Source organism: Coregonus lavaretus, assembly GCF_964263955.1.
Source record: "Coregonus lavaretus genome assembly, chromosome: 26".
NCBI lineage: Eukaryota > Metazoa > Chordata > Actinopteri > Salmoniformes > Salmonidae > Coregonus > Coregonus lavaretus.
The window spans coordinates 39,121,241-39,148,145 of NC_140013.1; the positions used below are offsets into that span (position 1 = coordinate 39,121,241).

General features: G+C 44.5%; 1 protein-coding gene across 1 annotated transcript; it reads left to right on the forward strand.

The window, feature by feature from the left end:
• Nucleotides 1-583: 583 nt before the first annotated feature.
• On the forward strand, nt 584-24,234 carry LOC311102034 (putative G-protein coupled receptor 149; the record flags this gene model as incomplete). Its single annotated transcript, XM_084143251.1, has 4 exons — nt 584-1,558; nt 7,976-8,165; nt 8,487-8,989; nt 23,485-24,234. 4 exons carry the CDS (start codon nt 584-586, stop codon nt 24,232-24,234), a joined length of 2,418 nt encoding a protein of 805 aa, XP_083999377.1.
• Nucleotides 24,235-26,905: the final 2,671 nt, after the last annotated feature.

Genomic DNA, 26,905 nt, shown 5'->3' on the forward strand with positions numbered 1-26,905 from the left:
CTATGCCCTTGAGCAAGGCACTTAACCCCAATTGGTGCTGGACAACGGTGACCCTGGCCATGATCCCACTCCCTGATGGAATATGCAAGAAACACATTTCCATTACACACTTGGAACAAGGAACACTAAATGTGTAACAGGATAAATACAAGCACCCCCGAAATTATTATTACACACCAGCCCACCCTTCTGCTATTGAGAGAAAAGACCGTGACGACAGCGTGCGATTTGTAACCGGCTGCTGGAGACAAAGTGCAGCAGGCGCTGCTGGGTAAGAACATAAATCGCGGATCATCCTCGAGGAACCTCGCCTTCTATCTCCTCCAGTGCACGTCTAAAGTGCACTGGTAGGGTTAAAAAGTGTACTCTTCTGGAAGCTACTTTCCCTTATGTTTAAGATATATTCAACTGCACTGCTCAAATATAGCCTATCGGAGTGACTCACCAGGGATGTAGTCTAGCCTATGCGTGCCATTATAACTCGAGGAACGTTTTGGCATTGGTTCAAAGTTTTTTATTTATTTACATGGGAGGCTGAACATTGGGCAACACAAGCCAGGTCGACAAAGTTACCTAAATTAAAATGTCCTCGACTCTCAGCTCCCCTTCGCCGAACAAGAGCAGCCTTTTCACTGCGAGCTACGAGAGGACGGACCTCACCGAGGCGCAAAGACACATGAGCATGCTTCTCTTCGGCTTGTGCGTCGCCATCGCCGCTGCTACCTTCGTGGGAGGTGTGTATTCTCTCTTCTTTTTCATCCGGATGAGGTGGAAAACCATCCTGTGGCTCATCGTGGCTTCGATGTCCGTGGACGACCTGCTCAGCGTGATACCTCTCTCCCTCTTCATGCTCCTCCAGTGGGAGAGAGATGGAGAGGGAGGGTCGGTGACCATATGCACTTTATCGGGACTTCTCTATGTGTTCCAAGGACTCTCCAGCAATATGAAGGCTTGCCTTATCGCAGCCTACACATTTTACGTTACTAAGCGAGAAGGAAGTCCTCGGCCGTTAAGGGTGATGTGGGCGATAGCTGGGGTGTGGGTGGTCAGCCTGACCGTCAGCGTACTACCCCTGTGCGGCTGGGGGAGTTTCACCCCGGTCTCTCTCGGCTGCTTCCCGGAGAGACACAGTTTTTACGTTCTGCTCCTTTTTACTTTGTACTCCCTGTGTTTCTGCGGATTGGTGTTCTTCTTCGTTCCTCTCACCTACCAGCTCCTGTGTTCCAGGGAGCCACAGAGGACGTTCTACCCGAGCTACTTGGATATAGCCAGGGATCTGAGAGGGGACGGGTCTGCGCCTCTCTGCGACCTCCCGTCCTTCTCTCGGGATAGCTTGGACAGAAGTTTCAGTGCCTACAAAGAGCTGAATCCGGGTGGGTTGGAAAAAAGGCTAGGGGTGCGGGGAAAAGTGGAAACATATACCTGCCCAACCCCTGCCTCTGACGGTGAACTGAGGGATGGAACCATCAGTAACTGGGAATCCCCGGTGTTCTTTGCACAAAAGCGCTTCTCCATGATCCTGGCGGTGCTGAGAGTTGTCTTGTGGATGCCTATGATGGTGAGTGGCCTAGAGATGGAAAAATGTGTAGATTAAGAAATATCAAATCTATAACAAATAGGTGTTCATGTTGGGTTTAAGATAGGGCTATTGCATTGTATACAGTGTGTTTTCGTTGTCCTGCAATGCCACATTGAATAGGGTAACTAGCCGCTACATAAGAACAATATCCAATTGCAGACACAAAAAAAGCCACCATGGGGTAACTTGACCATTGAAGATTAGTGTGTTCAAATCTATTTAATGAATTTTATTTTGCATTTTTTTAGTAATTAACTCTTAAAAGCTAAAGTCTATTATTTTATTTAAATAAATGTAATATTGAAACAAAACGGCACTGCACATCTCACTGTTAATATCCTCACTATAGCTAGGTTTCCATCCAATTGGTGACAGATTTTCATGTGAATATTCGAAAATCTGCATACAAGCAAAATTCGTGTTTTCCCACCAGAGATGTGTTTCTATCAAATTGACTTGTTGCGGATAAAAGGTGATAGATTAGTGCACATAAAAATACCTTTTGTAGTTAAATTACAATGTACCGAATCAAAAATACAAGTTCAATGTGTTTCCATCGCATTTTCCACTCTACTGATGGTTTTCTCACAAAATATATTTGCGTTATATAGCAAATGTGCCCACTCTGGTATTGGCACGTGCGCTTTAGCCAACAGATTTGCGGATACAGCGCAGGTATAGCCTACATGATGAGATTATTATGGACAAAAGAGAGAGATTGTTTTTATTTGTTAAACGGCAGCCAAGCATCAATCATCATGTCACCAGAATAAGACCCTCACTATTTATTGGAAAGGAGCATCAAGCTCATCACCGTGCACTTTCACCACCCTGTGAAATTCATCATAACTTATTTCATCTGTTGCCTAATAAACTGCATGCATTCCCGAGTCGTACTGGGAGGACCACACAACATGTTATCGCATGACTCCAAGTTGACTTCGACATGATGGTTATTATATCAATATATGTTGCGACATTGGAGGGGGTTGGCAGTTGCCACCAACACACTCACCTTAAATGTTACTGCTTTATTAAAAACTGGTTGCAATTTGTATCTCTAAACAAGTGGAGGATTTATCATTAGTCTCCCCTAATGGTATATAAAAAAAGTTGATTTACAGTATTTAATTTAAGGCCAGGCTCCACACCCTAATACTTATCTTAATTGTATCACAATCAACGTTTACCAGGTGAATGTAGACACAAATAAAACAACTTTCTTGTATTACAATTTTTCAGAAATATTTTATTAAAATGTGCAAATGAGGCAATATCTCATTAAATATGCACATATTTGTATAACACGCAATGCTTTTTTCTGGACACTGGATGAAGTCAGCCTAAATCATTTTTGTTTCATTTTGTTAAGACACTCCAGGACCTGACTTGTCCAGAGCAGATTGTGGATAAATACTTTTTTATCTGTAAAATACTAAAGACATGTACGTAAAAATGAATTTTTTTAGTGCATTTTACCAAATAAAATGTTATCGACAAAAAATATTTTACAGCACATCAAGAATTCCCTCTGGGCAAGTCTGGAAAATATATCGAAGGATAACCACACAACATTTGGTGAATGCAGATGCTTTTGAAGCTGAGGAAAATTAGTTGAGGTGTGGGAAGAATCTGACTTTCAGGAAATGGCAGTTAAAGACAAGTACACTGAATCAAGACTACCAAACGCCAAAAGCGTATTTAGACCCTAGCACCATCTCTTCAACGTAAGCTACTAAATGTAGTCCAGTTTGTAACATTCTCTATGAAATTGGGCTTTGAAATTATGTGTAATTGAAATTATTGATGTATGTCAATTATAAATCACTGCTAGGCAAATCCCTGCCTTATCTTAGCTCATTGGTCACCATAGCAACACCAAACCGTAGTATGCGCTCCAGCAAGTACAGTGGGGAAAAAAAGTATTTAGTCAGCCACCAATTGTGCATGTTCTCCCACTTAAAAAGATGAGAGAGGCCTGTAATTTTCATCATAGATACACGTCAACTATGACAGACAAATTGAGAATTTTTTTCTCCAGAAAATCACATTGTAGGATTTTTTATGAATTTATTTGCAAATTATGGTGGAAAATAAGTATTTGGTCACCTACAAACAAGCAAGATTTCTGGCTCTCACAGACCTGTAACTTCTTCTTCTTTAAGAAGCCCTCCTGTTCTCCACTCATTACCTGTATTAACTGCACCTGTTTGAACTCGTTACCTGTATAAAAGATACCTGTCCACACACTCAATCAAACAGACTCCAACCTCTCCACAATGGCCAAGACCAGAGAGCTGTGTAAGGACATCAGGGATAAAATTGTAGACCTGCACAAGGCTGGGATGGGCTACAGGACAATAGGCAAGCAGCTTGGTGAGAAGGCAACAACTGTTGGCGCAATTATTAGAAAATGGAAGAAGTTCAAGATGACGGTCAATCACCCTCGGTCTGGGGCTCCATGCAAGATCTCACCTCGTGGGGCATCAATGATCATGAGGAAGGTGCGGGATCAGCCCAGAACTACACGGCAGGACCTGGTCAATGACCTGAAGAGAGCTGGGACCACAGTCTCAAAGAAAACCATTAGTAACACACTATGCCGTCATGGATTAAAATCCTGCAGCGCACGCAAGGTCCCCCTGCTCAAGCCAGCGCATGTCCAGGCCCGTCTGAAGTTTGCCAATGACCATCTGGATGATCCAGAGGAGGAATGGGAGAAGGTCATGTGGTCTGATGAGACAAAAATAGAGATTTTTGGTCTAAACTCCACTTGCCGTGTTTGGAGGAAGAAGAAGGATGAGTACAACCCCAAGAACACCATCCCAACCGTGAAGCATGGAGGTGGAAACATCATTCTTTGGGGATGCTTTTCTGCAAAGGGGACAGGACGACTGCACCGTATTGAGGGGAGGATGGATGGGGCCATGTATCGCGAGATCTTGGCCAACAACCTCCTTCCCTCAGTAAGAGCATTGAAGATGGGTCGTGGCTGGGTCTTCCAGCATGACAACGACCCGAAACACACAGCCAGGGCAACTAAGGAGTGGCTCCGTAAGAAGCATCTCAAGGTCCTGGAGTGGCCTAGCCAGTCTCCAGACCTGAACCCAATAGAAAATCTTTGTAGGGAGCTGAAAGTCTGTATTGCCCAGCGACAGCCCCGAAACCTGAAGGATCTGGAGAAGGTCTGTATGGAGGAGTGGGCCAAAATCCCTGCTGCAGTGTGTACAAACCTGGTCAAGACCTACAGGAAACGTATGATCTCTGTAATTGCAAACAAAGGTTTCTGTACCAAATATTAAGTTCTGCTTTTCTGATGTATCAAATACTTATGTCATGCAATAAAATGCAAATGAATTACTTAAAAATCATACAATGTGATTTTCTGGATTTTTGTTTTAGATTCCGTCTCTCACAGTTGAAGTGTACCTATGATAAAAATTACAGACCTCTACATGCTTTGTAAGTAGGAAAACCTGCAAAATCGGCAGTGTATCAAATACTTGTTCTCCCCACTGTAGGTACCTCTCAAATAATCGCTTTGTGGTGTTTTTAGCCAATTCTTAATCGACACACTGTCATTTCCCGGACACTGCCCTTTCCTTTATCTCTGCAGTCGCGATGGTTATGACCTGTTTTGTTACAGTATTTACACGGGGCCTTACACTCTCTAGCAAAATTCTCTAGTCTTTCCTGACTCTCCAAAAGCCATACTCTCGCTGTGTCTAGCCCCTCCCCTCGCTGTTTCTTCAAATCCGTTCCACAGTTTAGCCTCTAATTTCTCCACATCGAGATGCCCAATAAATCCATACCTCTTCTCCCAAATGGATCCATAAAACATATTTCTTCGATCCCTTCCTAACATATATCTTTCATCCCCCGTAAATTTTCTCGGACCTCTTTAGAATATTTATTTCCCATGGTAGAAAAATATGAAATCCCCCCGTTTAGTAATAATTCAATCCAGAATTATTTACCTTGGGATTTATTATCTGGTGCGACTCTTGAGCCAATGTTTATGATCGGTTTTGTAATTAACCATTTAAATTATCCAACCCGTAACCCAGAGTTTTTTAAAACCCCAGTTTCATGAAAGGGATGGGACAGCCATTTTTTTCTCACGCGACCTATTTTAGTCCCTTCCTTGAAACAATTATCACGTATTTCGATGGATCATTAGGTCTCACACGTATACAACCTTATACGATTTATTGCTAACACTATCCGTAACCTAGAGGTCGTAACTGCTCCAGTTTCATGAAATAGACAGAGTTAGAGCAAATCCCCAGCTGTTTATGACTCTTGACTTGTTTAATGTATCTATCTCACACGATGATAATTATCTCCCTTCCTGTTTATATTGTAAACACTGTACCCCGTACAATCTCAATATTAACTAGTTTATTTTGGTAATGGCCATTCACCTTGAGTCATTTCAGATCTCTTCCTCCCTTTTAATTATCTTATGAGATTTTGGTAACTATTCTCTGCCCTCCACAATAATTACTATTCTCATACAAGTTCAAATAATTACACCAAAATCCATGAATAAAATTTACTGACCTTCTCTTTGCAGTTCGGATTTAAATGCTTTTTCAAATCTCGTTAACGTCTTTATCGTTCATAAGATTCATCACCGGCCTGTTTATAACCTTAACGTCGAAGGCCAGGTCTATTCTATACGGATGCTATCATCCGCCCGTGCACGGTTTTCGGTGTCCTCAGAACGATAAAGATGTATTTTGAGCTCCGCTCGAAGGACCATTTGTCACGAGAATTTCTATCTCTAATTAATCAAACTTAATGCTTTGAATAATTCCCAGAGGGTGTAAGGCTCTGGTTTAATCATGAATTAAACGAAGGACCGCAACCAACAAGAATGATCTGTATGTTTTAATCATGGAGAGCTCTGGCGCCAAAAAACATACAGGTTTTATATCCCTTGACACACAAAGGCACTTTGCTCCGCCCACCTTTAAACAGTTTCTTAGTCCCCTTCACCCTGGAATGCTTTCTCAACAGTTTCTAACTCCCCCCCTCTGTTAGTGGGTTGACACTACATGTCATGGGGTGCTGAAGGTGGGTGTGGTGCAGGAATCAAGCGCAGGACGCAGAAGCTCAGTCCAAAAGACTTTAGTGAAATATTCACGGAGTAAATGAGCACAATAAGCCCGGAGGCGAAATAACAGCGCACTAACATGTGCAAAAACCTCTCCAAAACACTGGAGGGAAGTACGTAGCTCAAACACCAAAACAGAAGAGCAATCACACACAAACACAGACACACACAACGAGAACTAAATAGGACACTAACGAGGACTAACTAGACACAGGTGTACAACATCAAGACAAAACCAAACGAACATGAAACATAGATCGGTGGCAGCTAGTACTCCGGGGACGACGACCGCCGAAGCCTGCCCGAACCAAGAGGAGGAGCAGCCTCGGCCGAAACCGTGACACTACATTATAACTCTAACATCGTTCACACATTTATACTGCATTTGGGGTGAAATCCTTTAGTCATTATTCTTAAAATACAAATTAATCTATCAATAGGTAGATGCTAAAATGTCATTTCAGACTGTGGTGCCTGGCCTTAATTAGATTATACACTGAGTGTACAAAACATTATGAACACTTACTTTTTCCATGACATAGACTGACCATGTGACTCCAGGTGAATGTTATGATCCCTTATTGATGTCACTTGTTAAATCCACTTCAATCAGTGTAGATGAAGGGGAGGAGACAGGTTAAAGAAGGATTGAGACGTGGATTTTGAATGTGTGCCATTCAGACACAGGGCAAGACAAAATATTTAAGTGCCTTTGAACGGGGTATGGTAGTGGCGCACCGGTTTGAGTGTGTCAAGAACTGCAACGCTGCTGGGTTTTTCACGCTCAACAGTTTCCCTGTGTGTTTCAAGAATGGTCCACCACCCAAAGGACATCCAGCCAACGTGACACAACTGTGGGAAGCATTTGAGTCAACATGGGCCAGCATCCCTGTGGTACGCTTTTGACACCTTGTAGTCAATGCCTCGACAATTTGAGGCTGTTCTGAGGGCAAAAGTGGATGCAACTCAATATTATAAAGGTGTTCCTAATGTTTTGTACACTCAGTGTATATAATGTTTTCTAAATGATGAGATATTAGAACAACTTAACTCAGAATAATTTCGTTATAGTGACTTTTTCTTTTTTTTGATGAGACAGATAAAACAAATTGTTGTACAAGAGTAAAAATTGGTGACAAAGTGTTTTTTGTGAGAATTACAGGGGGTGGGTGGGTTGGGGGGCAGTTACCCCACATTACCCTATGTCATAATCTAATGATGAATTGGATTCATGAAGTAGACCATAGGGGCCTAAGTACATGCCGTTTCATTCACAGACTCTGGTGCTCGTGCGTCATGCTGTGAACACCCGCAGCTCGTCCCTGGAAACGGTGGAAACGGTGAGCTTCTTCCTGACCCTGCTGGCGCCTGCGGTCACGCCGGTGTTCATGCTCTCCGAGTGCTGGATCCACCTTCCGTGCGGGTGCTTCATCAACTGCCGACGAGACAAGGCGCATGAGCCCACCGGTAGGCTATTCCCTCTGTGATTGTAAAGGGCCAGTGAGCTGACGTGCAGAGTTGAAAAACATATGGGTACAAACCAGACGTTTATCTAAAGCAACGTAACATTTTTACATAGGCCTATATGCTTACAATAATCAAACTCACATTATTATGGTAAATGCCCCATAACATATAGGCCTACACATTAAACCTAACACATTTACATGGACACCAATTGTTATAATTAAAAATAATTTGTGTCTGAAACACATAAGTAATATAAATGGAATATGCTTTGATTTTTTTGTGCAGAAGTCACTACACATTAGAATTTTCTTCCCACAGCAAAGAAGAAGAGGTTTGAGTTTAACCTCTCCTTCCAACAAGGATACAGAATATACAAGATATCCCATGCGACCAAACCCCACCACAGCCCGTCCATCGAGAAGCGTTCCTATCACAACCTCTTCAACTTCACAGAAAACCGACTTGCTGTGCTGGACAGCTCTGGGGTCGCGAGCCTGCAGGCCGAGCTTGAGTTCATGACCCCACGTGCGGTGGACAGCTCCTCACTGCACGAGCATGGCGAGCTGCTTCTCGAGGCGGAGGCAGGTGGGGGAGAGGCCCTCGCACTGGCAGACTGCCTCCAGTTTCCTCACGGTAACCATGGAGACCAGGACGGCTTCTTCTGTGGGCCCAGCTCCCGGGACCACGAGGACCTCAACCTCACCGACACGTCGTCAGTGTTCGAGGGAACAGAGCGGAGACTGTCACATGAAGAGTGCAGAAAAATGGAGCTGACGGACTGGGAGTGGTGTAGGAGTAAATCCGAGAGGACCCCCAGACAGGTAGCTAACCTCACAACGTTTCCCTGATAGGCTAACATAAACTAACCTTTAGGCCCCTCAAACTCAACTCTGGACCTCAAAGCAAGTTCGACTGCATTTTTTCATTGTTCCCCACTAATCAGAGACTGATTTAAACCAGGGACACTAGATGTGTGCAATTAATTATCAGGTAGAACAGAAAACCAGCAGGCTCCGGACCTCGTAGGGTAGGAGTTGAGTACACCTGCTTTAGACTATACCAACCAGTGCCATATATTTAGAAAATAATATGTCTCGGGGCTAGACTATAGGTTAGCTAGGCAAATGCATTTTTACACTAAGGCTGCATCACATTGACCTGTGTAGCCTAACCCAGTGTTTCTTCATCCTGGTCATGTGGACCCAAAGGGGTGCACATTGTAGTTTTTACCCTAGCACTACACAGCTGGTTCACATGGTCAACTCATCATCAAGCTTTAGATTTAAATCATGTGTGTGTAGTGCTGAGGCAAATATAAAAATGTGCAACCCTCTGTGTCCCCAGGACCAGAATTAAGGAGCACTGTTAACATATAGACATAGTGACCAATATGTCCCTTGCTGTGAAGCCATCATATTATATGATCCAATATGTCCCTTGCTGGTTAGCCGTCATATTATATTATCCTCCAATATGTCCCTTGCTGGTTAGCCGTCATATGATATTATCCTCCAATATGTCCCTTGCTGGTTAGCCGTCATATGATATTATCCTCCAATACGTCCCTTGTTGTGGAGCCATCATATGATATTATCCTCCAAAATGTCCCTTGTTGTGGAGCCATCATATGATATTATCCTCCAATATGTCCCTTGTTGTGGAGCCATCATATGATATTATCCTCCAAAATGTCCCTTGCTGTTTAGCCATCAGATGATATTATCCTCCAAAATGTCCCTTGTTGTGGAGCCATCATATGATATTAACCTCCAAAATGTCCCTTGTTGTGGAGCCATCATATGACGTTATCCTCCAATATGTCCCTTGTTGTGGAGCCATCATATGATATTATCCTCCAAAATGTCCCTTGTTGTGGAGCCATCATATGATATTATCCTCCAATATGTCCCTTGTTGTGGAGCCATCATATGATATTAACCTCCAAAATGTCCCTTGTTGTGGAGCCATCATATGAGGGGAACGGCACCTCTGTACCTTCAGGCTCTGATCAGTCCCTACACCCAAACGAGAGTATTGCGCTCATCCACCTCTGGCCTGCTGGCTCCCCTTCCTCTGCGGAAGCATAGTTCCCGCTCAGCCCAGTCAAAACTGTTCGCTGCTCTGGCACCCCAATGGTGGAACAAGCTCCCTCACGACGCCAGGACAGCGGAGTCACTCACCACCTTCCGGAGACATTTGAAACCCCACCTCTTTAAGGAATACCTGGGATAGGATAAAGGAATCCTTCTACCCCCCCCCCCCCCCAATTGTAAAGTGGTTATCCCACTGGCTATAGGGTGAACGCACCAATTTGTGAGTCGCTCTGGCTAAGAGCGTCTGCTAAATGACGTTAATGTTCCCTTGAGCAAGGCACTTAACCCTAATTGCTCCTGTAAGTCGCTCTGGATAAGAGCGTCTGCTAAATGACTAAAATGTAAATGTAAATGTAAATGACGTTATCCTCCAATATCTCCCTTGTTGTGGAGCCATCATATGATATTATCCTCCAATATGTCCCTTGTTGTGGAGCCATCATATGATATTATCCTCCAATATGTCCCTTGTTGTGGAGCCATCATATGATGTTATCCTCCAAGACTTTCCTTTTTGTCTGGGTTCATAATCACTGCAAACAAGTCAGTAATCAAATCAAATCGAATTGAATTTGTCACGTGCGCCTAATACAACAGGTGTAGAGTTTACCGTGAAACGCTTACTTACGAACCCTTAACCAACAATGCAGAGTTTTAAAAAAGTTAGTAAGACAAATCTGCTAAATAAACTAAAGGGAAAATTGAACACAATAAATAATAACAATAAGGCAGTTATAGAGAAGGGGTACCGAGTCAATGTGCAGGGGTACGGGTTAGTTGAGGTCATTGAGGTAATATGTACATGTAGGTAGAGTTAAAGTGACTATGATAGATAATAAACAGAGAGTAGCAGAAGTGTGTGTGAAAAGTGTGAAGGAATGTGAGTTCTTGTGAATGTGAAAGTGTGTGGCGTCAATATGCATGTGTGTGTGTGTCCGTGTGTGTGTGTGTGTGTTGGAGTGTCAGTGTAGTATGTGTGGGTGTGAGTCCAGTGAGTGTACATCGAGCCTGTGCAAGAGAGTCAGCGCAAATAATTATAATAGATAGGGATAAAATAAGTGGGTCAATGCAAATAGTCCAAGACCAATCCAATGTGATCATTAATTAACAGCAGCTATAGCAATGTTGTAAGATTAGGACTATAGAGTAGCCTAAAAAGGTTGTCATTCAGGGCAAATTGCAAGGAACCACCTCATAAAACAGATAGATTTTTCCATCTCCCTAGGCTACCTGTGTGTTTAAACACGTTACAGTAGGCGGAAATTACCCATGGCGTCTGTACCGAGCGCACCTGTCGTCGCTGGCAAGCCTGATGGCTTCTAATTGTGAATGTTAAAAGCGCACACATTGTACAAGTCACTTAAAATGTCCTGTTTTTTTAGCGGTTCAGTGTTGGAACGTCCAGCAACTTCACTTGACAACACTCACAAGGAGAAGAGGTCTATGACATGTTTATGAGTTGATGTGTGTGTGTGTGTGTGTGTGTGTGTGTGTGTGTGTGTGTGTGTGTGTGTGTGTGTTTGTGTGTGTGTGTGTGTGTGTGTGTGTGATGGACCTGTGCTTGCATTGAAGTGGCAGTAATTGTAAGAGTCCCATTAGAGTCCCAGTCATGTTGTTGTCTGTCCTTTTAACCACATTAACCCAGATTCATGTCAGTAATCAAAGCATAGATCGATGGCTAGAATCATTTCAGTGAATTATCCCTGACCTTACGCCCCACCACCCTGTTAAAATGACAACAGGAGGGAGGCCTACATGTAAACAGCACTATGTTGTTTTGCTGTCCTTCCTGTCTTAGTTAACCACATTCCTCTAACATACCTCAGAATAGTAGGGTTGTACACTGTATTTGACCGTTGTGGTTCTAGGAAATCCTCATATTATCCCTATGATTCTAGAGTCTCCTTACCTCCAAACCAAGGTGTTTAATCTAACACCATGAAATCCATTAACTCTCTGTGAACTCTGAAAAGGTCAGTCTATTCAGATTCAGTTCTGATAGTGTCTTAGGTCTGTTTCCAGGCCTGATGTGAACAGCTACAGTGAAAGGTGTGAGGGAGGTTTGGCCGTGTGTTAATGGAGTACACAGCTGTAGGGATGCAGACGATACAGTCGCTCCACTGCTGCAGGCAAGTGTTTAGAAAACAAGAGAGTGAACCATGAGAAGAGAAAGAGATGCTTTACATCCCCGTTTGAGACCACCGGCTCAGTCCCCTATCTCCAAGACACAGACCACCCACTCAGTGTAGGGTACTGTATGTTGTAAAATAGACAGTACCCTACACTTTATACTTTCTGTTTTACAACATACTGTACCCTACACTTTATACTTTCTGTTTTACAACATACTGTAACCTACACTTTCTACTTTCTATTTTACAATATCCTATACCCTACACTTTCTACTTTCTGTTTTACAACATACAGTACCCAACACTTTCTACTTTATATTTTACAACATACAGTACCCTACACTTCATGCTTCCTATTTTACAACATACCGTACCCTACACTTTCTAGTTTCTATTTTACAACATACAGTACCCTACACTTCCTATTTTACAACATACTGTAACCTACACTTTCTATTTTACAACATACTGTAACCTACACTTTCTACTTTATATTTTACAACTTACTGTAACCTACACTTTCTACTTTATATTTTACAACATACTGTTCCCTACACATTCTCTCTGTTAGAAAAGTCTGTTTTTCTCCTCCATCGTTGCCAGAACGTGATGTTTTCCTCTCTGGTTTTGTGAGGCACTGAGGCCCAAATGAATTGATATGAAGAGAAAAAAATGGCTCACCACACGGAACCTGGGAGTGGAGACAACAGAACAGAGAGAAAGAAACGGTCTCATTCTGCTCCTGATGGCAGCCATCCAGCCGCAGGCATTACCTTTGAAAGTGACAGCGAGTTCTGAGCAATACCACTGTGGGCTAGTAGTGAAATCTCGGTAGATTGGGACAGGTCTCTCCACACACACGCACGCACGTGCACACACGACGAACCATCAAACAGGCAAAGTGTCAATACAGGACTAAGATCGAATCCTACTACACCGGCTCTGATGCTCGTCAGATGTGGCAGGGCTTGCAAACTATCACGGAGTACAAAGGGAAACCCAGCTGCTCAGTGATGCGAGCCAACCAGATGAGCTAAATGCCTTCTATGCTCGCTTCAGATGGATTACCAGGACATGCTCAGACCAACTGCCAAGTGCCTTCACTGAAATGTTCAACCTCTCCCTGACCCAGTCTGTAATACCTACATGTTTAAAGCAGACCACCATAGTCCCTGTACCCAAGAACGCCAAGGTAACCAGTCCTTACTGACAGTTGCCCCGTAGCACTCACATCTGCTTTGAAAGGCTGGTCGTGGCTCACATCAACACCATCATCCCAGACACCCTGGACCCACTCCAATTCGCACACCTCCCAAACATATCCACAGATTACCACGCAATCTCTATTGGAAGGCCCTAAAAATGGTCAAAGGCTCCAGACACCCAAGTCATAGACTGTTCTATCTGCTAACGCACGGCAAGCGGTACCGGAGCACCAAGTCTGGGATCAAAAGGCTCCTGAACAGCTTCTACCCCCAAGCCATAATAAGACTGCTGAATAGTTAATCAAATGGCTACCCGGACTATTTGCATTGACACACTTTTTATTTGCACCTGCTCTATGCACACTCACTGGACTCTACCCACACACTCACACATACTACACTGACACTCCCAACACACACACACACACACATACACACACACACACACACACACACACACACACACACACACACACACACACACACACACACACACACACACACACACACACACACACACACACACACACACACACACACACACAATAACACACACTACAGACACTCACACACACAAAACACACATACATACGCATATTGACGCCACACACATACTCACACATAGACACTCTTTCACACTCATCACATACGCTGCTGCTACTCTGTTTATTATCTATGCTGATTGCATAGTCACTTTTACCCCTACCTACATGTTTATATTACCTCAATTACCTCAACTAACTCGCACCCCAGCACATTGACTCAGTACCTGTACTTCTTGTATATAGCCTCGTTGTTGTTATTTTACAGTGTTAATATTTCCTATTTTATTTTTAGCAAATTGTTCTTACTTTTTAAACTCTACATGGTTGGGAAAGGGCTCGTAAGTAAGGGTGTTGGTGTGGTTTTGTGTTAAGAAGTTGTCACATAATACATACTGAATGGTCATCCGTAAATATACACGTGTAACATTTATGTATACACATTAGGAACTGAGGAACAGAAGGCCACATGCTGCACAGTGCTGTGCTGTGAGCAGATGAAAGCAGACAGGGTTGTGTTGGGTTTGTGTTATGTTGTTGCTTTCTGTTAACTGTCAGGATGCTATAGTCTACTGCCTCTACACCACTGCTACAAGCCTCTAGCCTCTGTCTTCCACTGGGAGGAGAGACAATTTCAAAGGAATAGAGACATTTCAAATGTCATATTATGTCTATCTAATCTGTGTAATCTGAGGGAAATATGTGTCTCTAATATGGTCATACATTTGGCAGGAGGTTAGGAAGTGCAGCTCAGTTTCCACCTCATTTTGTGGGCAGTGTGCACATAGCTTGTCTTCTCTTGAGAGCCAGGTCTGCCTATGGCGGCCTTTCTCAATAGCAAGGCTATGCTCACTGAGTCTGTACATAGTCAAAGCTTTCCTTAAATTTGGGTCAGTCACAGGGTTCAGGTATTCTGCCACTGTATACTCTCTGTTTAGGGCCAAATAGCATTCTAAATTGCTTTCCAATGTGTCAAGTAATTATCTTATTGTTTTCTCATGATTTGGTTGGGTCTAATTGTGTTGTTGTCCTGGGGATCTGTGGGTTCTGTTTGTGTTTGTGAACAGAGCCCCAGGACCAGTTTGCTTAGGGGACTGTTCTCCAAGTTCATCTCTCTGTAGGTGATGGCTTTGTTATGGAAGGTTTCGGAATCGTTTCCTTTTAAGTGGTTATAGAATTTAACGGCTCTTTTCTGGATTTTGATAATTAGCGGGTATTGGCCTAATTCTGCTCTGCATGCATTATTTTGTGTTTTTCGTTGTACACAGAGGATATTTTTTGCAGAATTCTGCATGCAGAGTCTCAATTTGGTGTTTGTCCCATTTTGTGAATTATTGGTTGGTGAGTGGACCCCAGACCTCACAACCATACATGGCAATGGGTTCTATAACTGATTCAAGTATTTTTAGCCAGATCCTAATTGGTATGTTGAATTTTATGTTCTTTTTGATGGCATAGAAGGCCCTTCTTGCCATGTCTCTCAGATCGTTCACAGCTTTGTGGAAGTTACCTGTAGCGCTGAAGTTTATGCCGAGGTATGTATCGTTTTTTGTGTGCTCTAGGGCAACGTTGTCTAGTTGGAATTTGTATTTGTGGTCCTGGTAACTTGACCTTTTTTGGAACACCATTATTTTTGTCTTACTGAGATTTACTCTCAGAGCCCAGGTCTGACAGAATCTGTGCAGAAGATCTAGGTGCTGCTGTAGGCCCTCCTTGGTTGGTGACAGAAGCACCAGATCATTAGCAAACAGTAGACATTTAACTTCAGATTCTAGTAGGGTGAGGCCGGGTGCTGCAGACTGTTCTAGTGCCCTCGCCAATTTCTTTATATATATTTTGAAGAGGGTGGTGCTTAAACTGCATCCATGTTTGACCCCCCGGCCCTGTGAAAAGAAATGTGTGTGTTTTTTGCCAATTTTAACCACACACTTGTTGTTTGTGTACATGAATTTTATAATGTTGTATGTTTTTCCCCCAACCCCACTTTCCATCAATTTGTATAGCAGACTTTCATGCCAAATTGAGTCAAAAGCTTTTTTGAAATCATCACAGCATGAGAAGACTTTGCCTTTGTTTTGGTTTGTTTGTTTGTCAATTAGGGTGTGCAGAATGAATACGCGGTCTGTCGTACGGTAATTTGGTAAAACGCCAATTTGACATTTTCTCAGTACATTGTTTTCACTGAGGAAATGAACTAGTCTGCTGTTAATGATAATTCAGAGGATTTTCCCAAGGTTGCTGTTGACGCTTATTTACATTTACATCATTTAGCAGACGCTCTTATCCAGAGCGACTTACAAATTGGTGCATTCAACTTATGATAGCCAGTGGGACAACCACTTTTATTTTATTTTATTTTTTATACAGGGTGGGGGAAGAAGGATTACTTTATACTATTCCAGGTATTCCTTAAAGAGGTAGGGTTTCAAGTGTCTCCGGAAGGTGGTCAGTGACTCTGCTGTCCTGGCGTCGTGGGGGAGCTTGTTCCACGATTGGGGTGCCAGAGCAGCGAATAGCTTTGACTGGGCTGAGCGGGAACTGTGCTTCCGTAGAGGTAGGGGAGCTAGCAGGCCAGAGGTGGATGAACGTAGTGCCCTCGTTTGGGTGTAGGGTCTGATCAGAGCCTGAAGGTAAGGAGGTGCCATTCCCCTCACAGCTCCGTAGGCAAGCACCATGGTCTTGTAGTAGATGCGAGACTCAACTGGAAGCCAGTGCGGAGGAGCGGGGTGACATGAGATAACTAGGGAAGGTTGAACACCAGACAGGCTGCAGCATTCTGGATAAGTTGTAGGGGTTTAATGGCACAGGCAGGGAGCCCAGCCAACAGCGAGTTGCAGTAATCCAGACGGGAGATGACAAGTGCCTGGATTAGGACCTGTGCCGCTTTCTGTGTAAGGTAGGGTCGTACTCTGTGAATGTTGTAGAGCATGAACCTGCAGGATCGGGTCACCGCTTTGATGTTAGCGGAGAACGACAGGGTGTTGTCCAGGGTCACGCCAAGGTTCTTTGCACTCTGGGAGGAGGACACAATGGAGTTGTCAACCATGATGGCGAGATCATGGAGCGGGCAGTCCTTCCCCGGGAGGAGACAGATTCTCGCCACGCCACCTGGTATCAGCGCCGGAGATGCCCAACTCGGAGCGGGTGCAGAGGAGGATCTGATGGTTCACAGTATCAAAGGCAGCGGATAGGTCTAGAAGGATAAGAGCAGAGGAGAGAGAGTTAGCTTTAGCAGTGCGGAGAGCCTCCGTGACACAGAGAAGAGCAGTCTCAGTTGAATGACCAGTCTTGAAACCTGACTGGTTTGGATCAAGAAGGTCATTCTGAGAGAGATAGCAGGAGAGTTGGCTAGAGACGGCACGCTCAAGAGTTTTGGAGAGAAAAGAAAGAAGGGATACTGGTCTGTAGTTGACATCGGAGGGATCGAGTGTAGGTTTTTTGAGGAGGGGTGCAACTCTCGCTCTCTTGAAGACGGAAGGGACATGGCCAGCGGTCAAGGATGAGTTGTTGAGCGAGGTGAGGTAAGGGAGAAGGTCTCTGGAAATGGTTTGGAGAAGAGAGGAGGGGATAGGGTCAAGCGGGCAGGTTGTTGGGCGGCCGGCCGTCACAAGTCGCAAGATTTCATCTGGAGAGAGAGGGGAGAAAGAAGTCAAAGCATAGGGTAGGGCAGTGTGAGCAGGACCAGCGGTGTCATTTGACTTAATAAATGAGGATTGGATGTCGTCAACCTTCTTTTCAAAATGGTTGACGAAGTCATCCACAGAGAGGGAGGAGGGAGAGGGAGGAGGAGGATTCAGCAGGGAGGAGAAGGTGGCAAAGAGCTTCCTAGTGTTAGAGGCAGAGGCTTGAAATTTAGAGTGGTAGAAAGTGGCTTTAGCAGCGGAAACAGAGGAAGAGAATGTAGAGAGGACGGAGTGAAAAGATGCCATGTCCGCAGGGAGTCTAGTTTTCCTCCATTTCCGCTCGGCTGCCCGGAGCCCTCTTCTGTGAGCTCGCAATGAGTCGTCAAGCCACGGAGCAGGAGGGGAGGACCGAGCCGGCCGGGAGGATAGGGGACATAGAGAGTCAAAAGATGCAGAAAGGGAGGAGAGGAGGGTTGAGGAGGCAGAATCAGGAGATCGGAGGGAGAAGGATTGAGCAGAGGGAAGAGATGATAGGATGGAAGAGGAGAGAGTAGCGGGAGAGAGAGGTTGCGACGGCACATTACCATCTGAGTAGGGGCAGAGTGTGTAGTGTTGGAGGAGAGCGAGAGAGAAAAGGATACAAAGTAGTGGTCGGAGACATGGAGGGGAGTTGCAGTGAGATTAGTAGAAGAACAGCATCTAGTAAAGATGAGGTCAGGCGTATTGCCTGCCTTGTGAGTAGGGGGGGACGGTGAGAGGGTGAGGTCAAAAGAGGAAAGAAGTGGAAAGAAGGAGGCAGAGAGAAATGAGTCAAAGGCAGACGTAGGGAGGTTAAAGTCACCCAGAACTGTGAGGGGTGAGCCATCCTCAGGAAAGGAACTCATCAAGGCGTCAAGTTCATTGATGAACTCTCCAAGGGAACCTGGAGGGCGATAAATTACAAGGATGTTAAGCTTGAATGGGCTAGTGACTGTGACAGCATGGAATTCAAATGAAGAGATATACAGATGGGTCAGGGGAAAAAGAGAGAATGTCCACTTGGGAGAGATGAGGATTCCTGTGCCACTGCCGCGCTGACCAGATGCTCTCGGGGTATGCGAGAATACATGGTCAGACGAGGAAAGAGCAGTAGGAGTAGCAGTGTTTTCTGTGGTAATCCATGTTTCCGTCAGCGCCAAGAATTTGAGGGACTGGAGGGTAGCATAGGCTGAGATTAACTCTGCCTTGTTGGCCGCAGAACGGCAGTTCCAGAGGCTGCCGGAGACCTGGAACTCCACGTGGGTCGTGCGCGCAGGGACCACCAAATTAGAGTGGCAGCAGCCACGCGGTGTGAAGCGTTTGTATGGCCTGTGCAGAGAGGAGAGAACAGGGATAGACAGACACATAGTTGACAGGCTACAGAAAAAGGCTACAATAATGCAAAGGAGATCGGAATGAAATGAACTAAACATCTGAGAATGCGAGAGAGCGGGGCCTCCCTCACTTACGTTTCACTGAAACCCTCAAATATAACTCTCCCAACTTCCACTTTAGAAATTATAATTGTTGTAAACTACAGCGGTTCAATGTTTTCTAGGAATAGACTCTAACTTAGTTTATTCAGCTAGCTAACTTGGTCACGTATTCTTCCTTGAAAACCGTCCAGGGCACCGAATCCTATGACGCCATAGCCAACTAGCATGCCAGCCTCCAATAACACTGTTTAGCACCAATACTCGGTAACAACAAACCACCAGTGTGTTAACACGCCAAACAGATCATTTGTGTCCATGTCTAACATTGTGAAACGTTTTGGGTTAGTTTTGACAGTTTGAGTGAGTACGTCGTCAACTTATTCAGCCAGTTAGTTAGCTAGAATAGTTAGCATACTAGCTAGCCATTGCTCTCTGCCAACGAACCAACCCCTCCTCCCACGGCACGAAACACACAGAGAGAGCCAAGCTAACGTTAACTAGTCACCCATGTCCCGAATTCCCTTGAACGACTCTGGTTACCAGTATGTAAAAACAAAACAAAAATAATTGTAGGTTATAACTTACCCTTAGTAGCTACTGTTAGCCAGTTAAGTGCAAAGCTAGCCACTGAATCGATTCAGCCAGTTCGCTTCAGTAGCTACCCGCTAGCTAGCTAACTTTATTGGTCCAGGTAGTGGGTTAGCTAGCCTCGTGCTTCACCGGGCTCAGCGAATACAATACTTACCTACAATAATTACCTACAATAACCTACATTAACTACCGCATATCCCACGGTAGTTATTGGGGTCAAATTTGTCTCCACTTTTGTGGATTGGGGTGATCAGTCCTTGGTTCCAAATATTGGGGAAGATGCCAGAGCTAAGGATGATGTTAAAGAGTTTAAGTATAGCCAGTTGGAATTTGTGGTCTATATTTTATCAGTTCATTGAGGATACCATCAACACCACAGGCCTTTTTGGGTTGGAGGGTTTGTATTTTGTCCTGTAGTTCATTCAATGTAATAGTCTTTAATAGTTGATTCTAAGATTTGCATTTTATCATGTACATTTTTTGGCTGTTTGTTCTTTGTTATAGGGCCAAAAAGATTGGAGAAGTGGTTTACCCATACTTCTCAGTTTTGGATATATAGCTCTTCGTGTTGTTGTTTGTTTAGTGTTTTCCAATTTTCCCAGATGTGGTTAGAGTCTATGGATTCTTCAATTACATTGAGTTGATTTCTGACATGCTGTTCCTTCTTTTTCCGTAGTGTATTTCTGTATTGTTTTAGTGATTCACCATAGTGAAGGTGTAGGCTCAGGTTTTCTGGGTCTCTATGTTTTTGGTTGGATAGGTTTCTCAATTTCTTTCTTAGGTTTTTGCATTCTTCATCAGACCATTTGACATTGTTGTTACTTTTCTTCGGTTTTCTGTTCGCGGTTTTTTAGATTTGATAGGGAAGCTGAGAGGTCAAATATACTGTTTAGGTTTTCTACTGCCAAGTTTACACCTTCACTATTACAGTGGAACGTTTTGTCCAGGAAGTTGTCTAAAAGGGATTGAATTTGTTGTTCCCTACTTGTTTTTGGTAGGTTTCGACACTACTTTCCTTCCATCTATAGCATTTCTTAATATTATTTAGTTCCTTTGGCTTTGATGCCTCATGATTGAGTATTGCTCTGTTCAAGTAGACTGTGATTTTGCTGTGGTCTGATAGGGGTGTCATTGGGCTGACTGTGAACGCTCTGAGAGACTCTGGGTTGAGGTCAGTGATAAAGTAGTCTACAGTACTACTGCCAAGAGATGAGCTATAGGTGTACCTACCATAGGAGTCCCCTCGAAGCCTACCGTTGACTATGTACATACCCAGCGTGCGACAGAGCTGCATGAGTTGTGGCCCGTTTTTGTTGGTTATGTTGTCGTAGTTGTGCCTAGGGGGGCATATGGGGGAGGGAATGCTGTCACCTCCAGGTAGGTGTTTGTCCTCCTGTGTGCTGAGGGTGTCAGGTTCTTGTCCAGTTCTGGCATTTAGTTCGCCATAGACTAGTACATGTACCTGGGTCTGGAAATGATTGATTTCCTCCTCCAGACTGGAGAAGCTGTCTTCAATAAAGTATGGGGATTCTAGTGGGGGGATATAGGTAGCACACAAGAGGACATTTTCTCTGTTGAGATTATTTCCTTTTGAGTTTCTAGCCAAATGTAAAATGTTCCTGTTTTGATTAATTTAATAGAGTGAGTTAGGTCTGCTCTATACCAAATTAGCATACCCCCTGAGTGGGGGGGTCCCGCAGGTCTGGGAGAATGTCTCGCTGGTCTGTTGATCTGTTGCTCCTGTGTGAGGTGTTGGGTCTGCGGTTGAGGGCGATATCCTTTAGGGTCCGGGCGAAGGTGGGCACTGATGCCTTGTGGAGGTGGACCTGGTCGTAAAGGCTGTTCAAGTCCAGGGTGGAGTGGTGGGCCAGGTAGACGTTTTGAGGCACAGTCTCTGGAAATACTTGCGTTTACCTGCTGTATGGTAGCAGGGTGGAAGTCTTCATGGTATGGAGTGGTGGGCCAGGTAGACGTTTTGAGGCACAGTCTCTGGAAATACTTGCGTTTACCTGCTGTATGGTAGCAGGGTGGAAGTCTTCATGGTATGGAGTGGTGGGCCAGGTAGACGTTTTGAGGCACAGTCTCGGGAAATACTTGCGTTTACCTGCTGTATGGTAGCAGGGTGGAAGTCTTTTCGTGGTAGCAGGGTTGAGATAACCACTTGTGCGTTGGGGAAAGTAGAAGAAGCTTTTTCTATCACTCCCTTGAGTGCTGTGGCCACCCTTTCCTGCTGTGTTCTCAGGTCGTTTGTGCCTGTATGTATTATTATGTGGCTGGGTGATCCTAGTTGGTCCTCAAACAGAAGGTCTAGGGCAAAAAGTTTATTTTCTTATATGTATTTCCCATTTGAGTCCATAAGGAGTACAATCTGTGGCTTGTGTATGTCCTCAGTGGGTGTGGGGGGGTCGTCAGGAGGGCTATCAGGGTGGCTGACAGGGGTGGTGCTCAGATGGTTTGGGATCCCCTGGGCTTGGGGTTCTTCATTTGTTTGGCCGGCTGTGATGTTAAGGCTATGGTCAGGGTCTAGGTGGACTGTTCTGCTGTGGTGTCGAGACTTTGGCCAGGATCTGAGTTGGGCTGTTCTGCTGGCTTCTCTGCGGGGGTGGCCAGCTCACCCGTCATCATTCTCACCTTCTCCTCCAGCACTCTGATCCTCTCCTCGAGTGCTCTGTTCTTCTCCTGCTCCTGCTCTTTCTCCTGTTGATGTTGTCTCACCACAGTCCAGAGTGCAGACATGTCTCTCTCCACCTCCAGCTCTCCAGGTCTAGTTAAGGGGGTGTTGTTGTGCTGGACTGTTGTCTGGGTCTGGGCTGACTTGAGTGTAATCACCTGCTGTTCCAGCTCCACCTGCCTTACCTCCAGCTGGGTGAATTTATCCTTCATTTCAATGAGGGAGTAGTACTCTGTGCTGGGAAGTTGACTTTCTGCTTGGGGTTGCTCTGTGGGGTTATTTAATGAAGAGGTCTGGTCTGACCCGCTCGGGGTGGGGGTATCTTTCTCAAGGGAGAGCTTCTCCTGCTGAGCTATTTCTTTGATTAGGTGAAAGTCCAACTGGAACTGTTTGGTGTTGCCTTGAACCAAAACAGTGTTGGAAAATGGGAAAATAAATCAACATAAATATGGGTTGTGTTTACAATGGTGTTTGTTCTTCACTGGTTGCACTTTTCTTGTGGTAACAGGTCACAAATCTTGCTGCTGTGATGGCACACTGTGGTATTTAACCCAGTAGATAAGGGAGTTTATCAAAATTGGGTTTGTTTTCAAATTCTTTGTGGATCTGTGTAATCTGAGGGAAAGATGTGTCTCTAATATGGTCATACATTTGGCAGGAGGTTAGGAAGTGCAGCTCTGTTTCCACAGCTATGCTCACTGAGTCTGTACATAGTCAAAGCTTTCCTTAATTTTGGGTCAGTCACAGTGGTCAGGTATTCTGACACTGTGTACTCTCTGTTTAGGGCCAAATAGCACTCTAGTTTGCTCTGTTTTTATTGTTAATTCTTAATATATTAATATATTTTAATTCAATCTTTTTGATCTGTCCTTTAAGTAATTAGGGGTGTACTCTGAGATGTCTCTGTATTTGAAAGTGTGCTGCTGTATATGCCGTAGATAAAATACATAGTTATTGCTCTCCTAGATTTTGACTGTAGTTTGTGTTTGTCTTGTGTCTTTACAGAGATCTGGGGGAGGTCTGTCCATCCCTCTGTGTGCCTTCCAGGGCACCGTCTCCCTGCACGCCCCCACAGGGAAGACCCTCTCCCTCTCCACCTACGAGGTCAGCAGCGACGGCCTCACCATCTCCCCCCACGTCGCCAAGAAGGTGGAGGTCTACCGCTCCAAGTCTGAAGGCCACGAGCCCAGTGCAGACGACCCCACCACCGGAGGCCCGGCCGGGGGAGTGGGGATGGAGGTGGAGGTGGAGATGGGAGAGGTGGCGATGGGGGACACCAACGTGAAGATCCATCTGGAGGTATTGGAGATCTGTGACAACGAGGAGGCCATGGACAGCGTGTCCATCATCTCCAACATCAGCCAGTCGTCCACCCACACCCGCTCCCCGTCATTGCGCTACTCTCGGAAGGAGAACCGCTTTGTCTCCTGTGACCTGGGGGAGACAGCCTCCTACTCACTGCTTATCCCCAACAGTGGCAACCCCGAGGCGGACAACATCAACATCAACATCCCTGACACGGTGGAGGCCCACCGGCAGAACAGCCGCAGGCAGACACAGGAGACGGGAGGCTACCGTGAGGAGATACAGCTGCTCAACGAAGGCTACAGGAAGCAGGAAGAGGACAGAGAAGACTTATACACACACACAGGAAGCAGGAAGAGGACAGAGAAGAATGATACACACACAGGAAGCAGGAAGAGGACAGAGAAGACTGAAACACACAGGAAGCAGGAAGAGGACAGAGAAGACTGATACACACAGGAAGCAGGACGAGGACAGAGAAGACTGATACACACACAGGAAGCACGAAGAGGACAGAGAAGACTGATACACACACACAGGAAGCAGGAAGAGGACAGATAAGACTAATACACACAGGAAGCAGGAAGAGGACAGAGAAGACTGATACACACAAACAGGAAGCAGGAAAAGGACAGTGAAAACTGATACACACACAAATCAAATACATTTTTATTTGTCACATGCTTCGTAAACAACAGGTGTAGACTAACAGTGAATTGCTTACTTACGGGCCCTTCCCCCAAAAAGGTGAAATAGTATAAAAAATATATAAAAAGCATAACACAAGGAATAGATAGAAAAATAGGGAATGAAAAAGGAATAAATCCACAATGAGGAACGATAACTTGGCTTTATACACGGGGTACCAGTACCGAGTCCATGTGCAGAGGTACGAGGTAATTGAGGTATATATGTGTATATATAGGTAGGAGATAAAGTGACTAGACAACAGGATAGATAATAAACAGTAACAGCAGTGTATGTGATGGGTCAGAAGAGACACACACACAGGACGCAGGAAGAGGACAGAAGACTGATACACACTTATGCACAGGACGCAGGGGAGGGACCGGAAGGACTGATGTACACACAGGATGCAGACTGGGGAAGACATATCCAGGAGGATTGACCTTTTAACTATATATTGTACATGTATCTTGTGACAAAACATTAGCTGCCACTGCCTAAGACTGCTGGGACACTTATCCTGTGTCCATTCTGTGCTTTAAAGGTCCGTTATGTGTGTACATGTGATGAGGTGAGGTGGAGAGAAGGTGGTGCAGGACTAAGTCATAGCAGCATAATGAAAGAGAAGACAGAAAGGGAGAGCAGAGAAAACGGATGGAGAGAAGATTACCCATCTTAGTATTCATGCTGGGGCCTCCACCATATGGCTGCCCACCATAATTAAATAGAAAGAGAGAGAATGGGGAGAGTTTCACGGTCTCCACATGGATCTGTTCTTACAGTCAACGTCACCAATGAGTCCAACGTGTATCAATATGTGTGTGTGTGTGTGTATGTGTTGCATAGTGTGCCTTTACTCTTAAATAATCTGCTGAGAACCTGGACTCTGAGGAATAGATCAGTTATTATACTGCTGAGAACCTGGACTCTGAGGAATAGATCAGTTATTATACTGCTGAGAACCTGGACTCTGAGGAATAGATCAGTTATTATAATGCTGAGAACCTGGACTCTGAGGAATAGATCAGTTATTATACTGCTGAGAACCTGGACTCTGAGGAATAGATCAGTTATTATACTGCTGAGAACCTGGACTCTGAGGAATATATCAGTTATTATAATGCTGAGAACCTGGACTCTGAGGAATAGATCAGTTATTATAATGCTGAGAACCTGGACTCTGAGGAATAGATCAGTTATTATAATGCTGAGAACCTGGACTCTGAGGAATAGATCAGTTATTATAATGCTGAGAACCTGGACTCTGAGGAATAGATCAGTTATTATACTGCTGAGAACCTGGACTCTGAGGAATAGATCAGTTACCATACTTCTCATTCTACTGCTGTGAAACTTTTATGTAAATCAGCCTGGAGAGAGAGAGAGAGAGAGAGAGAGAGAGAGAGAGAGAGAGAGAGGCGGAGAGGGAGGGAGGGAGAGAGAGAGAGAGAGAGAGAGAGAGAGAGAGAGAGAGAGGAGAGGGAGAGAGAGAGAGAGAGAGGCGGAGAGGGGGGGAGGGAGAGAGAGAGAGGCGGAGAGGGAGGGAGGGAGAGAGAGAGAGGGAGAGAGAGAAAAAGAGAGAGAGGGAGAGAGAGAGAGAGAGAGCGAGAGAGAGAGAGAGAGAGAGGCGGAGAGGGAGGGAGAGAGAGAGAGAGAGAGAGAGAGAGAGAGAGAGAGAGAGAGAGAGAGAGAGAGAGAGAGAGAGAGAGAGGCGTAGAGGGAGGGAGAGAGGGAGAGAGAGAGAGAGAGAGAGAGAGAGAGAGGCGGAGAGGGAGAGAGGGAGAGGGAGAGAGAGAGAGGGAGAGGGAGAGAGAGAGAGAGAGAGGGAGAGAGAGAGAGAGTTTCATGTTTTAATGTCACATGCACAAGTAGAGTGAAATGCCTTTCTTGCAAGCTCTAACCCCAACAATGCAGTAATCAATAAAATTGTAAAACTAAAAATAACAAGGTAGAACAAAAACACAAGCAATATAAAAATAAGAAATAAGAAGAATACGATAAAGTACGGAAGCATACTATATACAGGGTCAGTACCATTACCATATTAACAATGTGCAGGGATGGTGTTAAGAGGTAGATGGGAGGTATTGAATAGAGTTGAAGGATGGGACTAATAACAAATAACAACAAATAATAACAAAGATAGCTAATAATGTAAGCATACTGTGTCCATAATAAGTATATAGGTTGTATGTTGGGAGCTTTTGGGAAAGAGCACAGTTAGAAAGATATGGCATATAGAAGCAAACCGGATGGACATCATGAAAATGATCGGAGAGGTTGAGAGTAGAAGAAGTTCAGGAGCAAAAAAAATAACAACAACAAAAAAAAAAATATATATAATAGAATTATTGTAAAATTAACTCTGTCCATAAGGTGTAGATAGTAAGTATAGACCGGAAGTAGAGGCCTGGGCATTGTTGTTCACTAATTT